Source organism: Camelus ferus, chromosome 22 (assembly GCF_009834535.1).
Source record: "Camelus ferus isolate YT-003-E chromosome 22, BCGSAC_Cfer_1.0, whole genome shotgun sequence".
Classification (NCBI taxonomy): domain Eukaryota; kingdom Metazoa; phylum Chordata; class Mammalia; order Artiodactyla; family Camelidae; genus Camelus; species Camelus ferus.
The window spans coordinates 3,238,941-3,260,045 of record NC_045717.1 but is presented as its reverse complement, the minus strand read 5'-3'; the positions used below and the strand labels follow the sequence as shown (position 1 = coordinate 3,260,045).

Below are 21,105 nucleotides of genomic sequence, written 5' to 3'. Positions count from 1 at the left end.
ATGCAATATCCTATAATAAACCTATTACAGAAAAGAATCTGAAAAAGAGTATATAAACTAAATCTCTTTGCTGTACACCTGAAACTAACACAATATTGTAAATCACCTTACTTCAGTTAAAAGAAAATACTTATTGTGGGGGAACAGGTACTCTCATATCAATGATGGGATAAAATGGATGCAGTATGTTTAGAGGGCAAATTGGCAATAACTTCTAAAATCATATACACTCTTTGTCCAGTAAGATACCTCTAGGAATTCATTCTACAAATATATGCACACATAAGCACAAAGACATATACACAATAATGTTCAGAATAGAATGTTTTGTCATTATAAAAGACTATAAAAACAACCTCAATCAATGTTACTCAAAGTATGATCTATAGATGGGTGATAATCAGCATACTGCTTGTTACTGATCTGTAACAAAATAAGCACAGAAACTGAAAATAAGCTTTCAAAAACTTTCACAGCAATTTGACACTGCTACCACATCAATGCACATAAGTGGACATCCATGGAGAAAGCTACAGACCAGTCATTTGCAGAAAGACCAAATTACTATATGTGATCTTTCTATTTTAATTACTCATTAAAATCCAAAATATATAAATTTCTGAGAAAATGTAGGCATCTATTTATTTTATAACCCATTGTTTCAATTACCATTTTAATTTTTAATCAAGTCTATTTGTTAAATTATACTTTAATACTATTAGCTAAACAAAAGAAGTAAAGCTCCTATTATTGACTTTAATCCTTACTTATAGATTTCAAAACAAGCTTCAATGAACTTCCGTCTCAAAAGACAAATCTTTCTGAATGAAGCAGTAGTAGTAAAACAAATGATGACCCAAATGTTTGTAAAGAAATGAAGGGCAGAAGTTTTATTCTAGTTTTATTCAGAAGTATGATCCTTCATACACTAAGGGTTTTTTTTTAATTCAAGTACAGTCAGTTACAATGTGTCAATTTCAGGTGTACAGAACAATATCTGTCATGCATATACATATATATATATATTCATTTTCATACTCTTTTTCATTAAAGGTTATTACAAGATATTGAAATATAGTTCCCTGTGCTATAAAGAAGAAATTTGGTTTTTATCTATTTTTAAATACAGTGGTTAACGTTTGCAAATCTCAAACTCCCAAATGTATCCATTCCTGTCCCCTTTCCCCCAGTAACCATAAGATTGTTTACTATGTTGAGTCTTTGTTTTGCAGATGAGTTCATTAGCATTAGTGCCCTCTTTTTTCTTTTTTTTTTTTAGACTCCACATATGAGTGATATCATACGGTATTTTTCTTTCTCTTTCTGGCTTATTTCACTTAGAATGACGATCTCCAGGACCATTTATGTTGCTGCAAATGGCATTATTTTATTCTTTTTTATTGCTGAGTAGTATTCACACATACTAAGTTTTGGTTTTGTATCTACAACTGATGGTGAAGTATAACAATAGGAGTGTATTATTTCTAAATATTTACTGAGTAATGAAACTATGAAAACAAACAACATTTATGCAATAACCTATTATGAAAAAGAATACATATGTATAACTGAATCACCATGCTGTACACCAGAAATTAACACATTATAAATCAACTATATACTTCAATAAAAAAACTCATATATAAACATAAAGAGTAAGTTCAAAATCAAAAGAATTCTTTGAAAGAGCACTGAAATAACAAGCTGATACAGATGCTTAATATTTCATATATAAATATTAGCAGTTTATATATTTCTTATAAATACTAGATGTGCTAAAGACTAAAAAACTATACAAAACTGTCAAAAAATTAGCAAAAGACTGTAAAACTGTGTGCTTGGAAATGCTGGATGAATCAAACAAAGAAGGTAGCTCAACTACCATATTCCAATGACAGCATAGTTCAACATATTCAGGAAGTAGACCATGATATGGAAAACTAATTAACAAAACAAGCAACACACTTTTCATTGCAACTTCATAAATGCACAGATAATTGCAACACAGCAGTCCTTCTAAGAAATGTATAATGAACTCAATGGTACAAAAAATCAGCTTCATTGTTAACAAATATCTTGAACTATATAAAACCATACAGCATTCAACTTTTAAATTTTATGTAGTCAATAGTAACAATGGGAAAACATCCTAGACTAAGCAGTTTGTGCCAGAATGTGACAGAATCAATACATTGTTTCCATTACTGAAAAAAAAAATCAAACTAAACACTGTGCATAGCAGAAACTGTAAATTACATAGACTAAGATTAATGCATTCAAGAAAATTCTCTTTATCATGTGATTATATATAAATGGGTTATAAACAAATGTTATTAATTACTGACACAAGACTGATAAAAGGGAAAAGTTCTATGGAGATTTCTAAACTACAAAATGAGTGCTTAGTGTTTCTGCAACTTTTTAAGATGTAGAGTGAAAACCAAGACTCACTTGTCTAATTACCCTCAGTATTTTCAATGAACTTGATGCTTCCATACAAGGAAGGAATTTTACCAGCTGATAACACCAAAGGACAGAAAGGAAGGATTACTGGAAGAATAAAGATTCTACAGATTGTGATGTGTCCTATAATTTTACAACAAACATCAATGAAATAGGTGGTAATCTTCATATTATCTGCAAAAAGTTAGCATCCAAGACCATACAAATTTGATAGAACCTTTTGAATTTTATGTTATTTCAAAAAAGATTAACCCAGAGGAAATTCATGGATCTGAACTACATTTCTTTCATCAAAAGATAACTGCAATGTAATTATAACTTTATAGGAAATTTGCTAGAACTTGCTACCAATGATCAAAAATGAATTTTGAAATACAGCATTTTCTAGCTCATTTTGAATAAAAACTTTAAATACATCTTATTGAAACTGCTTTAAAAATTCTTCCCATTCCTTACTGTCAGAATGATTCCTCTACTTTGAATTTTCTTTTAAACATTGATTTTAGATACATAGTATCTCCTGTGATATTAGCATTATCAACCCAAACTAGAATAAGTTAACAAGTAAGAAGAAAGCTCATTTGTCAAAATAAGAACTTCACTGATAAACGTAAGTGTCCACTGAAAGTGTTCACTGAGATAGATGTTTAAAATGGGGTTCACTATTACACATACAACTTTGTGGAAAGAAAAGTTCTGAGTATAATAGCCATTCTGTATGTTAAATTGCTGTTAAACACAATTCCAAGAGCCATGTACCACTTTTTTCTATTTTACCTATGTTATGTTGGTTCTGATCATATTTACTGAAGTGAAACCTTTTATCTGTTGTATCTAACAATGAAAGATATAGGTTCATATTGTTTTTTTAATTTCATTTTTCTAGTAACCCATTTTTATTGTATTTTTTTAAATATCAGTCTGTGACAGATGGGAAATTTTTTTAAAAAGCTGGTCTTGCATACTAACTATGTGAAAAGAATGAACTTAAATAATGATGAAAAACGACATGTAAAATAAATTATGGTCCTTTCAGAATACCATGCTTCCTTCTAAAAGAATAAGTTTCATTTACAAACATTCATAAAAAAATTTCCAATATATGTGATTAAAGCAAATCAGGATGCAAAATAAAAGACAGTATGGTTCCATCCTCTCTACACAACCTACAAAAAAAAATTCAGAAAAATAAAGAAAGCAATTAAAATTGCATATAAACCTCATTCTCAGCATACCTTTGTTTTGTATGGTTTTTTAATTGTATCATTTAATTATTTTATTTTGGTGGGGGGAGGTAATTAGGTTTATTTATTTTTAGAGGAGGTACTGGGGATTGAATCCAGGACCTCACACATGTTAAGCATATGCTCTACCACTTGAGCTATACCCTCCCTGGCTCAGCATACCTTTGAATTTCGTATTACTTGTAGTGAAGAAATAAACACCAATTTTGAACAGACAAAATTACTCCCAGAAAGAGAAAGTCCCATCCTAAGACCTAACATATGCAGCACGAATAGGGGATAGTCACTAAGCTTACATCAAAGCGGCATCATTCACAGAGGAGGAGGAGGAAAGAGGTAGATGAAAAGAAAAGAGACCCTGTGGCCACTGGGAGGTAAAGGAAAAGAAAAACTGGGCAAGTGAAGAATTCTATAGAAACAAAAAAGAACCAAAAAAACCCAAACCCCACCCCACCTCAAAATTTAATAAGGAAGACAGAAAATGATCAATATTAGCAGATATCCCTACCTAAAAAAACCCCAAAATAATCAACTGAATATTTCAAAAGTATACAATACATCAAATGGAACAAAACAGAAAATCCAAAAACTACCCTAGGTAAGATTTTAGTTTACAACAAAGGTGAAATTTCAAATCTTTGGAGAAAGGATAGATTATTGAAAAAGACTGTTGTGGGGAGTGTATAGCTTAAGTGGGAGAGCACATGCTTAGCATGCATGAGGTGCTGGTTCAAACCTAATTACCTCCCCCACCAGAAAAAAAAGAAAGAAAAAAAAAGAAAAACACTGTTAGAAGTGCCTAACCACTGAGACTCAGGTTTTTAATATATACATACATTGCTTAGAGATACACATAAATATGGTAGAACCACAAAGAAGAGCATGGAAAAGATAAAAATAAATACAGTGGTTATCTTCAGATGGGTGGAAAGCGATGCATCTGGGGAAGGGCACATTAAGTCAAGAGAGCTTCAAAGTTGGTAAATACAAGTGTTCAGATTTTTTTAACTATGCATTAATATTTTATGCACTCCTGTGCATAGAACATATCTGACAGTTTCTTTAAATTTAATAAGATAGATCTGCATGTGCTGTTATAGAAAAATCTCCACATAATATTAAGTGAAAAAGCAAAACATTATGTGTAGCATGATTCCTTTCCTGTAAAAGTTTTTATTGATGGTATATGTATGAAGATTTTTTTTTCTGGAAGAATACAGAAGAAATTACCTTTCATTAAATGTACACTGACAAAGGTGTACATCCTCATTTTATATCTTTCTTTACTGTTTTATTTTCAAACAGTTTTAAATTTGTTTTTATTCTGTTTCTGATTTTTTTGTATATACATGTATGCATACACAACTTTGTAATGTATTTATATGTATAACTATTTTAATATTAAGATGAGTTATCCAAGTGGTAGAATCAATGTATTGTTTTGTTTTCTTCTTTATACTTTAACACTTTAAAAAAGAACTCTTTAGACAAAATCCTAATTAAAAACTAGACTGCAAGGAAATTCAAAAAAATAAATATCCAACAGAAATATGAAAAAATGTTCAATCTTGCTGATTACTAAAAACATACTTCTGATTATCAAGTTGGGGAAAATAAAAAAAGTGGTAAGTCTTCGCAAGAGGACAAGGAAACTAACTCACTGACGGTAATATAAATAAGACTGTTTAGAATGCCAAGGTTCTGATAGAGTATACCATTTTAAAATTCTAAACTGACCTTGTGGGGATTTTGGAGTCAAAGATTTTTAAGCAAGCAAGTACAAAGACCTTAAAATTTTAATTCTTGGAGGTGGGTATAGCTCAGTGATAGAGTTCATGCCTAGCATGCACATGGTCCTGGGTTCAATTCCCAGTACCTCCATTAAAAAAATAAAATTTTGGTTCTTAAAAGAAAGTTAGAGTAAGATAAGTGAAATGTGGGGAGGAAAAAACTGAAGGCAGAGAAGCAAGTTTAGAGTCTGCTACAAAAACTCAAATAACAAATGATCAGCGGGTAAGGGGAACAGCTCAGTGGTAGAGGCATGCTTAGTATGCATGAGGTCCAGGGATTTAATCCCTAGTACCTCCATTTAAAAAAAAAAAGAATGAAAAAAGGTATTTAAAACAAAACCCAAGTGATCAAGAAAAGAAATGGAAGAGGAAGAACAGATCTGAGTGTAAGAGGTAAAAACTAAAGGATGTGGTGAATGATTAGGTGTAAAACATGAAATAGAGGAAAGAGTTAAAGATAATTCCGAGCTTTATAACTTGAGGCAAATGTGTGGTTCTATCATGAAATAAGATAAAAGATAAAGATAAGCGGCAGGTAAACTTGGATGAAAAAAACAAAGACTTATTTTAGTTCATTGCCTTACTGGATGTGACCTACAGACAGGTGGAAATCTCCAACAAATGGAAATAGGGAACAAAGGAAAAATGTTAAGAGCTAGAACAGCACTATAAAGCTTTCTACAATGAAGAAAATGTTCTATACCTGTGCTGTCTAATACAGTAGACACTAGCTTTGACTAGTGCAAAAGAGGAACTGATTTTTCCTTCTACTTAATTTTAATTAATTTAAATTTAAATAGCTACAGGTGGCTAGTCTCTATCACCTTGGACAGAGTGTATCTAGGGACTTAAAAAGCAGTTATTTCCAGGGAGAAGGTATAGCTCAGTGGTAAAGAATCTGCTTAGCATGCATGAAGTCCTGGATTCAATGTCCAGTACCTCCATTAAAAATAAATAAATAAGATGTTGCGGGTAGGGGAGTATACATGTGTAGGTGGGGAGGGCTACGTGCGAACTCTCTGTATTTTCTGCCCAATTCTGTTGTAAACCTGAAACTGCTCTAAAAGAATAAAGTCTATTTAAAAAAACGAATAAAAATAAATAAATAGATAGATAAACCTAATTATCTCCCTCTCCCCCCAATAAAAGTAGAAATAAAAGATGAGAATTTATCCTTGAAAAAAAAAAAGCATTTCCATTCTCTTTCTCTCACTTTCCAGACATGCAAAAATTAAGATTCAAATATGATTTATTCAAAGAAGTTTTAAAATATCCCCTTGGGTTAATATATTACAAGACTGAGGAACTATGATCCATCCTCAACCAGTACGATTACGTTCTTTTAAGTGATTCTTAACTCCATTTATAAATCACAGTGAAGCCAAGTAAAAGAGGCATGGTCTGGCATGGTCTGGCATTAAGGTACAGCCTCACAAAACAAACCAGTCATAAATAAGGAGGACTAGTTTGAAACCTAGAGCTCCACTCCTCAGAATACTGACCTCTCCATCACTATCAGATATCACAATGAATGCATCCTCAAGTCTACGCTTCTTCTTCACATTGACAGAATTGGAAGTTTCTGCATCTTTCTTCTCCAGGTTCTGAACTTCAGAGGCTTCTTTAACCTTTTTTTTTCTCCGTGGCATTCTTTGTCTGAAGTACAAGGAAAAATAATTTATTTAAAGTGTAAGTTTTCTATGGACTACTACTCAGCCATAAAAAAGGATAAAATAATGCCATTTGTAGCAACATGGATGGACCTGGAGATTATCGTTCTAAGTGAAGCCAGAAAGAGAAAGAAAAATACCATATGATACCACTTATATGTGGAATCTAAAAAAAAGACACAAATGAACTTCTTTTCAAAACAGAAACAGACTCACAGACATAGGAAACAAACGTATGGTTACCAGTGGGGAAGGAGATGGGAAGGGATAAATTGGAAGCTCAAGATTTACAGATACCAACTACTAGACATAAAATAGATAAACAAGTTTATACTGTATAGCACAGAGAATTATATTCAATATCTTGTAGTAACCTATAATGAAAAAGAATATGAAAACAAATACATGTATGTATGTGCATGCCTGAAACATTATGCTGTATACCAGAAATTGACATTGTAAACTGACTATACGTCAATTAAAATTTTTTTAATTCTTTTAAATAAATAAAAAATAAAGTATATATTTTCTAGATGCTATTTATAATTTAGTCAAATAAAAGAAAAATATCCATCTAACAGAAGTAAAGCTGGATTTCTACACTTTTCCACTACTCTTTAAAATCTGTACTTTTTTATAGAGGAAAATATATATAAATTTATAAATCTCATCTCTTTAGTGAAATTTCAATAGGAGTAATACAACATTAACTTAAATATTAACTTAAATAATTGGTTCTCTTGACTATATTTTATTATTTATCTAAAAGATTTTTTTTTAAATACTAATGCTTCAACCTGATAAAGGACATCTTTAAAAAACCCAATGCTAACATCATACTTAAAGGTGAAAGACTGAATGCTTTCTTCTTAAGACAGGAACAACACGAGAATGTCTGCTTTCATCACTTCTACTGAACATTACACTGGAGGTTCTAGACAGGTCAATTATGAAAGAGGAATAAGAAATAAAAGACATCCAAGTAGGAAAAGAAGACATAAAACTATTGCCATCTGCAGATGACATGATCTTGTATGTAAACATAGGTTCAGAAAAATAACTTCCCAAAGTCACAAAGGAGGCACTTGCACTTCTGCTTCTCAATTCCAAAACCAATACTCCATGACTCAATATACTTACACTTCTTCCAACTAGAACTGCTGCTTGATGTATGGTAAGCACACATAAATACTAGATGAATTAATGAATAGCATAAAGTATATATTTAAATTATTAAACACTATATAAAGGCACAGAAGGATAGAATTATTATAGGTTGAAGAAAGCTATATGAAGAATAATATGACTTAAGGTGATCCTTGATGTATTCATCCTTGAATATCATGAATAGAACATGGAAAGGGTTAAGCATGGGATAAGACTGGAGGGTTCATAGTGCCCTAGGAAAACATCTTGTATGGAAGTTTTCATCTCATGAAATGCTTCCTGTACACTTAGTTATTTAAACCAATATGTTCAAATTTGACAGCAATGGTAGCTATACCACCAAATACATGTAATTTTCAAAGATATGCAAATAAATAAAAACTCTTCTCCCTAGCACAGAATCACCTACAGGATTGAAGTGGGTTTTCAAAGAATCATAGCAGAATCAAGATCAAGAAGAAGCATTAAGTACAGGCACCCCACAGATACAGATTCCAAAATTTCAGTGTGTCATGACATTTAGCCACACTATTTCCACAGAAATTCTAAGAGTAAACAAAAGTCACTGCTCAGCCAATTTAAACAAGCAATCTAGCATATAGTTCAACTACTACTTAGTTTGCTACCCTTCCAAATTTAAAAAAAAAAAGACCAGTAATAAAATAATGGCTTATCTTCAATTACTTAAACAGAGGCTACAGAATGCATTACCACTAAGTGTGAGAAAAAAAGGGCAGCGTCTAGATGCCAATAGTCTCTTCTTAATCACATCAGAAATAGAATGTCTCTAAAAGAATGTACAAGCAGGAAAGGTGACCCAATAATGAGACTTGTTACCTCATGGGTAGTGTTTTTGATAGTGTCCTTGAAAATCTCCAATTTGGGAGATATTGTCTTTTTTTGTTCAGCACATCCATCATCCTGATCTATCTGAAGAACAATCACTGACAAGATAATTTAAAATCTTGACGTTCTACTAACCAAATCTGTCAAAACTGCTTTGAAAGCTTGGGGGCACAGGATCCTTAACAACAGTCCTCTATGAATGATTGACTCTTACCCCTAAATAGCCACAATTCAAGAAATCTGGTACCAAGCTCTTTATCAACTGATCACATGAGCTGGACTGTTTCTCCAATTTAAAAAAAGTAAACACACCTATAGACATACACACCTGATGCTCTATTTCCCAGTTATACGCAGCCTCAGGTTAGGACAAATGTGTACAAACAGAATTCAAACATACTCTGAGTAATTATTATAGTTATTTACGGAGTCCTTGGACTATTTTAGATACCTCATATGCATTATAGAGATTATTACTCACAACAGCTCTGTATGGTAGGCATCACTACCATACATTTACATTATTTTTATCACGATTTTACACGTTAGGAAACATTTAAAATCAAATATTTGGTAATTTGCTAAGTTGGTAAATGGCTATGTTGAGAACCGAAGCTCGATGTGTCTTGATTCCAAAAAGACACATTTTCTGATTCAACTAAAAGGCACTGCCTCTGTCAGGAAAAGGTAAAGAGACAAATATAAACTTTCGCTTTTTCCTGGGTGTTATTTATACTCAATATGACAGTGACTAAATACAAGAACACTGGAGTCAGACTGGCTGGATTCAAAACCAGCTCAACCACTTAGGAGATGTGTCTTCGACCCTCAGTTATCTAACCTGTAAATTGAGGAGGATAAGAGTACCCATCTCATAAATGAAAATCCAATAAATGCGCATACGTAAAAGGCCTGAAACACTGTCACGGGCAGGGCGGAAACAGACCAGCAGCGATGGAAAGTGGTAAATGGTGATAACTACTTCCAGGGAAAATATTTCTGGGCAAAAAACTACCTCACTCACCAACGGTAGCCTGGAGAAGGGAGGGGGCGAGAGGAGAAATGGGCGGCGGGGCCCAGTCGCCTTGACTCCGGGAAAGGTCCCGGCTGTGGGGCCCCGCAGGAGACGGCGGCAAGGGCCGAGACCCTCCTGGGGTGCTGTGTGAGGAAGACGCCTTCGAGGGGCGGGCGGGGACTAGAGTCGTCGGCGGGCGAGCCACACGTGCCGAGGGCGCCCCAGGGGAGGGTGAAGGCCGCACCCCCCAGCGTGAGGGGGCCCGGCCCGGCACCCGAGGGCGGACGCCCAACCGGAGTCCCGAGGGGCCGCCCCGGCGTCGGGAGGCGCTCATCCAGCATCTTGAGGGGCCATCCCGGGCGTCCCGAAGGGCCCACCCAGAGTCCTGAGGAGCCGCCCCGGCGTCGGGAGGCGCCCACCTCGGCGTCCGGAGAGATCTGCCTCAGCGTCGAGAGGGCCTATCCCCGCGTTCGAGGCGCCCCCCCAGCTGAGGAGTGGGCCGCGGCCCCCGTAACGGAGAGAAGGAGGCGGGAAGAAGGCTGCCTGGAGGTGCGCGGAGGCGGCAGGTACTCACCGACCGGCCCGCGCCGCGCCGCTGAGCCCCTCCTCCCGGGTGCTGCGGCTCGCGAGCGTCCTCCGCACGTCAGGAACCGGAGGCCGGCGGGAGCGCGAAGCTGAGGCACCACAGCGAGCAGACGCGCTCGGGCGGGAGGGGAAGGCGCATGCGCGGGCGTCCGGGGACGTAACCACAACGCGCGCGGGGGAGGTCGCTGCCAGGACGTACCAACTGTGCGAGGCAGGGGCGCTGTCAGCCCAGGCGGGGTCTCCAAACACAGGCAGGGCGCCTCCCCGCGCTCTAGCAGTGCGTTCGTTTGCTTTATCATTTACTAACACTTTGAGGGAAACCAAAGAGTAGCAACAGGGTCCCAAAACCCTACAATGAAACCTTCAAAGCCTTCTCGGCCACATTAAGCCTCCTCTGGCCCTTTCTTCGCATGTATCTAAAGCTATACTGAAATTATCTGTTTATATGACCACTTGAAAATTATCTCCCAAGGTAGTTGTTAAAGTCTGATCATTTCGAGGGAAGAAGGGAATCTGGGAAATGGAAACTCCTAGAGCTGCCAGGTGGAAGTGTAAAATTAGAACAGACATTATTGGTGAAATTAAAAATATGCATTTCTTGGCCCAGCGATTTCATGTCTACAGGTGTGCAGAAGAAATGTTCATATTCAAGCCCGATTCCTTGCGAAAAAATGTAAACAGCGGAAACGTACAGTAAGACATGGAGGAACAAAACGTGATACGTTCCTACAATAAAATATTACAACAAATAAAACTAATAAATGAGTCCTATACTTATCAACACTTGACAGCTCATAGGAGTTGCAGAAATAGCAACATGGCAACAAAGATGTACACGTGAAATGATTTCTGTAAATTTAAAAATACATAAAATGACAGCATATACTGATTATAGAAAATATATGTGTGTAAAGTATAGATAATGAACTAGATGAATATATGGATACTCACTGTGATAATATGAGGGCAGGAAATGGGAGAGGGGTGGAAGCCAGGATGAATGGGAAGGAGAAATAATAGGACTTCTGACAGACCTGTAATGTTTCTTTTAAAAAAAAAAAAAGAAGCCTAAACATACTGTTAACAGCTGGATAGTGTAACTATAGGTACATTATTCTTAGTACTTTTTTTTGGTAACATTTAATTCTGGAATGCCCTTTTCTTATCCCCTCAAGTCACCTACCTCCAACTGATCCTCCAAACACCAGCTCAACCATTTCTTCCTCTGCCTCCTCTAACCCCACTTCATTTCTCCCCCTTGCTTTCTCAGCCGCTGGGGCATTCGATCACCCAGGGAATACTGTAATTATTTGATATATGCACCCATAGCTTCTGTAAGACCTGTGGACTTTCTGAAGACATGGTCCATATAACCCTAGCAAGTAGTAAAGAGCCTGGCTAAAAATAAACATCCATGTTGATTGAATTGAATTGGATGGGGGAGATAAGAAAATGTTTCAATGTACAGCCAGAAATGTCCTTTTGAAGCATCTTACTTCAGAGAAGAATGTTGATGCAATTGTTGTTAGCGGCAATCTTGAAACCCTGAGGAGAGTCAGCCTATGGCAGGCAGCCTCTAAGACGGCCCCCAGTCATCCTGCCTCCTGGCATTCACATTCTTGTGTAATCTCCTCCTTCACCTTGAGTGTGGGCTACACTTAATGACTCACCTTCAAAAATATATAATATGGCAGATAGGATGTCATTTCCAAGACTAAGTTATAAAAAGACTGTGGCTTCCTTCCTGGGCATTCTCACCCTCTTGATTTGCTCACTTTGGGGGAATCCAAATGCCATGTCATGAGGCAATCATGTGGAGAGACCCACTTGTGAGAGAGGATTCCTACCTGACCCTCAAGCTGACAGTTCGACCACAACCTCATAAGAGTGGTTAAGTCAAAGACACAACTGGGCTAAACCATACTTTAATACTCAACCCACAGAAACTATGTTTATGTTTTAAGCCACTAAGTTTTGGGGTAATTTGTTACATAACAACAGATAACTAATACACATCTTAGAAGAGGGAAAAACAAAATAGTAGACTGAGGGCCCTGGGCATATATACGTGGAGACATTCTACTTCTGGGCTTTGAAATATCAGGTAATAAGTTTCATTAATATTTATGTCACTATGAGTCATGTTTTCTGTTACTTGCAGCAGACAACATCCTGGCTGATAGAAGTCTGAATGATATATAGTACAGTATATTCACATAATAGAATAACACAGAACAATTAAAAGAAATAAACTAGATCTCATATGTCATCACGGATATATCTCAAAAGATGATATTAACTTTAAAAAGCAAGTTGCAGGATAATGCAAGCTCCATGAGAACAGGGAATTTATTTTGTGCATTATTGTATCACCAGTACTTAGAACAGTCCTAGCACATAGTTGAGAAGAATGAATGATATGCTCAGAATGATTCCATTTATATGAACACACACTCTTACACAAATAATATTATAGGTTTTTTAAGGTAATAGATATGTGTAAAAGTATTTTCATAGGCCTGGGAGGATACATGGATACATAATAAGCAGAAAATAGAGAATACTTCTGGAAAGGGAGCTAGAGGTCCAAAATTGGGAAAAAAAAGGGATCTTAATATATCTGTAATGTCCTCATTTTATTGTTAGAATTACTGTGTAATTAAAAATGGATAAACTACGTATTATAAAGCAAACAAGTTAATCACTGGAGACCACGTTTCTGTGCTGATCTCTTTTTTTCTAAAGCTTCTCTTGCCATTCCTGCACAGAACTTCCTGTCATTTTTAAAGTGGGTTATTTGTTACTACTGGGAAAATCATTTATTTATAACTCTTCATGTTCCATGTGGGAGCACTACAGTTAGTGTAATAAGCCTGGCCCCTCTCTACCTCCTCACTCACTCCTCCCAGAGTAGGACTGACTTATATGACTGGTAGGTTTCAGAGAAGGAACTGCACATGCTTTGCCCAGCCCTTTCCTCACTCTCTCTCAGATCTGCCTGCCTGTATGAAGCTCACATTCTCTGCTCTAACTTTTTTGACACATCACATCATCCCTCACCTCTCCTATATCCATCAAGGAAAGCAAAACTGTTTAGGTGTAGCTATAACAGAGCAAGTCCATCCAATTCAAAATTGATGTATAATATAAGCAAGGTTACTTGGTTAACACACTAATCTTTCAATTGGTTCCAATCTTGGGCAGGGGACAGGAATGTTATTTATTAACCTCCTCAAACCATAATAATAATAAGGGAACTGGTAGTTCTTTATTTTTAAAAATATATATAAGGCTATATAATTATCTACTCATGTAAAACTGTAACAAAAGAGAACACTACTGAAGTACACGTGTATAGGATCCAAGAAAATGCTAGGAGAGTTTCAGGTACATGCGCACAGCACTTGGTTAGCCATGTTATAATCGTTTCTTTTTCTTTTTCTTTTCTTTTCTTTTTTTTTCCTTTTTTTGGTCTTAGCATTTAGTGTACATTTTGGGTGCTTTTAAATTTATATTTATAAAGAATACATGCCATTAGATAGTGTTCTTGATTCCATTTTGAAACAAAAATTTCCTTCGCTTTTTTAAATCTCCCATCTCAGTTTAACTGAAGAACAGCTTGAGATTGCAAGCAAGCTATTTTAAAGCTGTTATAATTAACTAATACTCATCTATGTGAATCTGAATTTTTTTAGATATTGTAAGCCAAAATAAAAGAGACATATGCCTTCAGTAATATAAAATACATATACATATGTTTATTCATTAAATTATTCAGTATTAAAAAATACTGGAAAGAACTGTCCATTCATAGGAGAATGAAACATCCAATTAAGGGAGTAATATGCAGTAGCAAAACAAACAAAAACCACACACACACACACACACACACACACACACACACACACATGCAACAAAGGATAACTTACAAACTAGAAACCAGTCATCTACTGGGAGTGGGTAGACTCAAAGGGGAAAGAATGATAGCGGAAGTAACCGTTGGAATGGGATAGAAATATTGGGGGAAGATAGTCTATGTTAATACCTTTTTGTACAGTTCTAGTTTTGGAACCATGTTAATGTTTCACACACTAAAAAATAAAATCAACAAGAATGGGTAGAAAACTAAAGGAAATATAATCTAAAACAAGTAAACCAAACTGTACCTCAAATGAATAACATAACCACACTGAAGGAGCAGGGACACAATGCACGCTTCAAGAAGGGATAAAACTGAATGCATGCATACATACATATACACACGCACACAAATGTATGTGTCCTAGGTCTGTGCACTGAGAGAGCCAAGACGCAATGACACCTCAACAGCAATGAGAGCACTTAGCCCCAGATCTTGGTTTTTAAAAAGTATTTCCTACTACATAGAACTAGGGGTCCTCAGAGAACCGGCTGACTCCTGGGAAAGTACAAGATGAGCCTGGGGCATCTGATTATGCAGGAAAGTAAAGAAATGTTCAAAGAAGGATGAGGACATGTCAAACATACAGAGGAGCCAACTTGAAGGGTCAAATTTGGGACAAGATAAACATCAAAATAAAAAATGACAGGCGTGGATTATAACACATTAAATAAAATAATAATTATTGAGTCTACATTGATATAAATAAATAAATAAGAAGGAACAGCTCTTCCATTAGGTAGAATGTTAACTAATAAAAACGTAGAAGGAATGATGAAATTTTAAAAAACCACCAATTGGCAACCACCAGAGTAATAATTAAGGCAAGTGTCATCAATAAATGCTAAAACTAGGGAATGTAAGGTTGATGACTAGCAGGATATCTATATAATCTCAAAGAATTTCCTCACAAGTTATTTCTTAATTGCAAAGGGAAAAACAGTAACTTCTCAGTGGAGAAAACTAGTGGGTACCACCTTAACCAAGTGATCAGAGATATTATCACTCGTAGTAACACATATCAACATCCTGTACAACTTGATATGATGCCTCTGGCATCACTCACTGCCAGAAATGCATAAACTTGAAGCTAACCATGGATAAACAGAGACAAACCCAAACTGAGGGACATTCTACAAAATAACTGGTCTGTACTCTTTCAATATATCAATGGCATGAAAGACAAAAGCTGAGGAATTCTTCCAGACTAAAGGCAATCAAAGAGACATGATAACTGAATGGAACTTATGATCTGGAATTTTCTTTCACTATAAAAGAAATTATTGGGACTATTAGTGACACCTTTTTTTTTAGTGACATCTTAATAAGGTCTAATAAGGTTAGTAAGGTCTAATAAGATTAGATAATACCATTATATCAAAGTAATTGTTTAAATCTTGATAACTGCACTGTGATTCAGTATGAAAACGTCCTTGTTTTTACACTGAAGTATTTAGAGTAAAATGGCATCATGTCTGCAATTTGATCTCAAATAGTTCAAAAAAATAATATCTACAAAGCAAATGTAGAGAGAAGGACAGAACTAAAGCAGTAAACTGCTAAAATTCGGGAAATCCGGATGAAGAATATACAGGAGTTCTTTGTACCATTCGGTCAACTTTTCTATGAGTCTGAAATTATGCCAAAAAAAATAATTTAAAGAATAAGAGTAAACTGCATAATTATTCTGATAAGAATACTTCATTTGCCACCTGTAATACCCAACTTCAAAATTCTGTCTTGATCTAGACTACTTCATTGTTCTTACTGATTTCATACATAATTGCTCTCATCTTGAACTTATAAAATAAGTGTATACTAATACATTGCCACTTCAGCCCTTTCAAACATTACAAATCTATAGAGCTCATGTTTGGAAAATAGTTCTACTACTAAGCAAAGTAAATGCTGATCTAAAAACTTTTCCAATTTACTGTTTGAGAAACTGAATCACAAGGAGGAAAGGTGACTAGTAACTGGCCAAAGCACACAGTTATAAACAATGTTGGGACCATCAGACACACAGAGTTAACCATAAGAAAATGTTAGCAATAAACAAGCACTAGGAAAAATGTACAGCATTACTAATAATTAAAGAAATACAAAATAAAAGTCCCACAGCACATCTGCTAAATTAGCAAAAACAAATAAAACAGACAAAACTCAATGCTAACAAGATTGTGAGAAAATAAGTATATTTCTGCATTGGGAATGCACCATAAACAAGTGTAATCTTTCCAGAGAGAAATTTGGCAATTGCTGTCAAGAATCATAAAAATGGTCATACTCTCAACCTGAATAATACCTCATTGGGAAATATATCTCAGGGAGACAATTCAAAAGAGAGAAGAAGAGATTTGAACAAAGATGATTATACCCAATCAGTGTGTTATAGCTAAAAACTAGAAGCTATACAAATGCTCACCCGTGGGACAAAGGCTAACTAGAAACCGGCCATGGTAGAGCAACACAATGACAGATTATGACATTACCACCGGGAACAGCAACAGCAGGAGCTCGTAGAAATGTGGCCAAAACCCTAACAAGTAAGGAAGTTAGGCTAAAAGCAGCAGAATCTGAAGGAACCAACACACAGCGCTGACAACTAATGGGAAATTTGTGTGTGGGTATCACAGAAACAGAGTTTATAATTAGTAGATGATTTGAAGTTGGAATCTTTTTTTTTAAATATGACTTTTATTATATAATGAAATCCATGTACGAGAGAAGCGGGAGGAGTGATCACGGCTAGAAGCCAGTGCCTACAACCCCTCGATCCTGACAGAACGATGTGTTAGGTTCTCTCTTTCCTTTTTTAAAACAACTTCGTTGAGATGTAATTAACAGCTTCAATTCAACTTACAGTATGACAGTGTAAAGAGCTCCACCGACCTGCACAGCCACCAAAACTGGTGAAAATTATTTAAAAAGCAACCATTCCAAGCCTCAGGGAAGAGTCCTAAGGGCAAAGAATAAAGGGAGAAATATCTACTCAAAAAAAAAAAAAAAACCCTATAAAAATTAGGTATGAAAAGTGAGAGTCTATGGTATATGAATGGCAACTGCTCCCTCTCTTCACCCTCCCAGCTCAGTGAGGTAGACCCCCCTCCAATCTGCTACAGCCAAGAACACATCTCCCATTCGAAGAGCTTTCCTCCCGCGAGGAGAAGAACATCCGTGTTTTCTCTTTCTGCCCTTTTTGCTGAGGCTAAGTTCCAGGCAAATAAAGCCGAGAAGCTGGAGCAGCCAACTTCTCCCACCCAGCCCCTGCTCTTGGAACGGAGGCTCTGACTTGGGTACGTCACACTGAGAATACGAAGACCCTGATACCTGTACCACCGTGATCAGGCACGTAATTACACGGCAGGATAGACAACCCAAAAGGCCCTCGGGCTGCTGTTCTCACCCAATATCAAGTCCTAGACCCTGGGGTCGGGGTGTCCCTCAGAGGGAGGCTTGCTATTGTTTCTACCTTCAGCTCCAGACCCCTGGCTTAGAGATTTTGCCTGGGGAGCAAAGCAGGTGGGGAGATAGAAGGGAAAAGGAGAGAGCTCTTCCCAAAGTAACTGAAATTCAAGCCTAAGGGTGCTCACAAGAACACTGCTGGTTGGTTAAAGTCAACTGGGAAAAGAATCTAGATGTAGGGTAAGTTATAGGCCAGCTAGTGTAGGGGGAAAGCCAGAGAACAACACAGCTGGGAAAAGAAGAATATCACACATTGACCTCAGAAACTATTCTTTCAAAGGAGCCAGAATTTAATTGGATTAGTCTGCATAGCAATTTATGCCCCAGGGCATTGTTGAGAACAACACAGCAATCAGAGAAGCTTAAAGACTGGGGTGGGGGGGAGCAAATCCTACCAAAATCACTATCATCCCAGGGTGAAGATGGACATATACAAAGCTACAACTCCCTAAGGAGGAACAGCAGAGGCTTAACACTGAAATGGGTGGGAGTGGGAAGTAGACTTTCACTAAAATAATCCAGTCTATCACTAGACAAATAAACAAGCAAATAATAGTAAGTCCTGGAGGGTTGGGAGGACCAGTACTCAGAGCTGTTGTATTAGTCAAGGTTCTCCAGAGAAACAGAACCAATAGGATATAGACAAAGATAGATAATAGACAGACAGATAAATAGATAGATAATAGATGGATATATAGATAATAGATGATAGATAGATAGATAGATAGATAGATAGATAGATAGATAGATAGATAGACAGACATTTATTTTAAGGAAGTGGCTCACACAATTATGAAGGCAGAGAAGTCCTAAGATCTTAAGGGTGAGTCAGCAACCTGGAGAACTAGGAGAGTTGATGGCTTAGTTCCAATTCAAGCCCAAAGACCTGAGAACCAGAAGAATCAATGGCATAGTTCTCAACCAAAGACCAGCAGGCTTGAGATCCAGGAAGAGCCAATGTTTTGGTTTGAGTTTGAAGGCAGGAAAAAAGCCAATGTCCCAGTTTGATGGCAGTCATATAGGAAGAATTCTCTCTTACTCAGGGAGGGTCAGCCTTTTTGTTCTACTCAGGTCTTCAACTGACTGTATGAGGTCAAACTACCTTGGGGACAGCAATCTGCTTTACTCAGTCTACCAATATAAATATTAGTATCAAATAAAAACACCCTCACAGAAACACCCAGAATAATGTTTGACCAAATATCTGGACATTCCATGGCCCAGTCAAGTTGACACATAAAATTAACCATAACAATTGTTATAATAAATTATCTAAAATATCCAGTTGCCAACAAAAGTTTACAAAGCATGCAAAGAAATAGGAAAGTATGATTTATACAACTGGTAAAAATTGGCAACAGAAACTATGAGAGCAACCAGATGTCAGATATATATCAAAAAAAGAGAGAGAAAAAACACTTTAAAGTAGCCATTACGTACATACCCTCAGAATTAAAGGAAATATTGATTAAAGAGTAAAATCAGGAAGGTATTATGACAATGTCCCACCAAACAGAGAACATCACTAAAAAGATAGAAATTATAAAATAAAAACCAACTGGAAATTCTGGATTTGAAAAATACAGTAACAAAAAAATTCACTAGAGGGACACAAGAATAGTTATGAATCATGAGAAGAAAGAATGAGCAAACTTGAAGACAGATCAATAGAAATTCTGCAAACTGGAAAACAGAAAAGAATGAAGAAAAATAAACAGAACATGAGAGAAATGTGGGACACCATTAAGCACACGATATATAACAAACATATAATTAGAGTTCCAGAAGGGAGGAGAGAGGGGAAAGAAAGGAACAAGTATTTGAAGAAATTAATGCCTGAAAATATCTCAAATTTATTTTTAAAAACAATAATCTATACATCCAGGAAGTATAACAACCTCTAAGTAGGATAAACACAAAGAGATCCACAAACAGTTCATAGCAAAAATGCTGAAAGTCATAGACAAGGAGACAGTCTTGAAAACAGCTAGAGAAAATGGGGCTTTACACACAAGGGACCTTTAGTAATATTAACAAATAACTTCTCAGCAGAAACAACAGAGGCCAGAAGGCATCAGGATAACATATTCAAAGCACACAAAGAAAAAAAACTGTTAACCAAAAATCTTATATCCAGCAAAGCTATCTTTCAAAAAAGAAGGTAAAATAACGAACAGCCCAGATCAAAAAGAAAAAAACTATCAACTACTATATATAAACTAGAGGGGGTGTTACGGAAACGACAGGCCAGTCAAGAAACAAGCACCACTCGGAGGGTTGGAGTACTCAGATGTATTACGCCAGCAGTGCTCAGAGGGGCTTCTGCTCCGAAGCTCTGAGCACCTCCAAGACGTGCGCATGAGGTTTTACAGGGTAAAGTACAAGCTTGGGGTATTAGGCCAATAGGCATGGAACAGCTTTAGCAGCATTATCGTCACAAAAGTGGAGGCGGGGAGGCAGCAAACCAACATTCAAAACCCGCATATGTATCTTTGAAAACCCAGCTGGCTAGCAAAAAACATGAACAGCAAACCAACACTAATTAACCTAGATTTACAAGTTAGTCTAGCAGAACTCAGACCAGTATTCCAATACTTAGATTTGTGAGTTATCTTGTTAGCCCAGCCCAGCCTCTCCTTCACATTCCTAGACTTGTGAGTTATCTTGTTAGACCAGCCCGGTTTTTCCGTCACAGGGGGAGGGTAATAGTTCAGTGGTAGACCACACACTTAGCATGCACGAGGTCCTGGGTTCAATCCCCAGTACTTCCATTAAAAAATAAATAAATAAGCTTAATTACCTTCCCCCCAACAAAATAAAATAAATAAATAAAATTAAAATTAATTTTAAAAAATAGATAAACAACAAGGTCATACTATATAGCACAGGGAACTATATTCAATATCTTGTAATAACCTATAATGAAAAAGAATATGAAAAG

General features: G+C 36.3%; 1 protein-coding gene across 6 annotated transcripts in view; it reads right to left on the bottom strand.

Moving 5' to 3' along the window:
* Positions 1-21,105, bottom strand: part of UIMC1 (ubiquitin interaction motif containing 1) — a 95,699-nt gene that overhangs the window by 61,383 nt on the left and 13,211 nt on the right. For 3 of the 6 annotated variants that reach the window (XM_032465014.1, XM_032465017.1, XM_032465019.1), the window contains exons 1-2: positions 10,770-10,927; positions 7,000-7,153 (exon numbers count right to left, since the gene is read on the bottom strand). In XM_032465014.1, the coding sequence (XP_032320905.1) occupies positions 7,000-7,146 (147 nt within the window). In that variant the 5' untranslated portion in view covers positions 7,147-7,153; positions 10,770-10,927. Of the gene's footprint in view, positions 1-6,999; positions 7,154-10,769; positions 10,928-21,105 lie in introns of those variants that run through there. The other 3 variants (XM_032465020.1, XM_032465015.1, XM_032465016.1) reach the window with 3 other exon arrangements.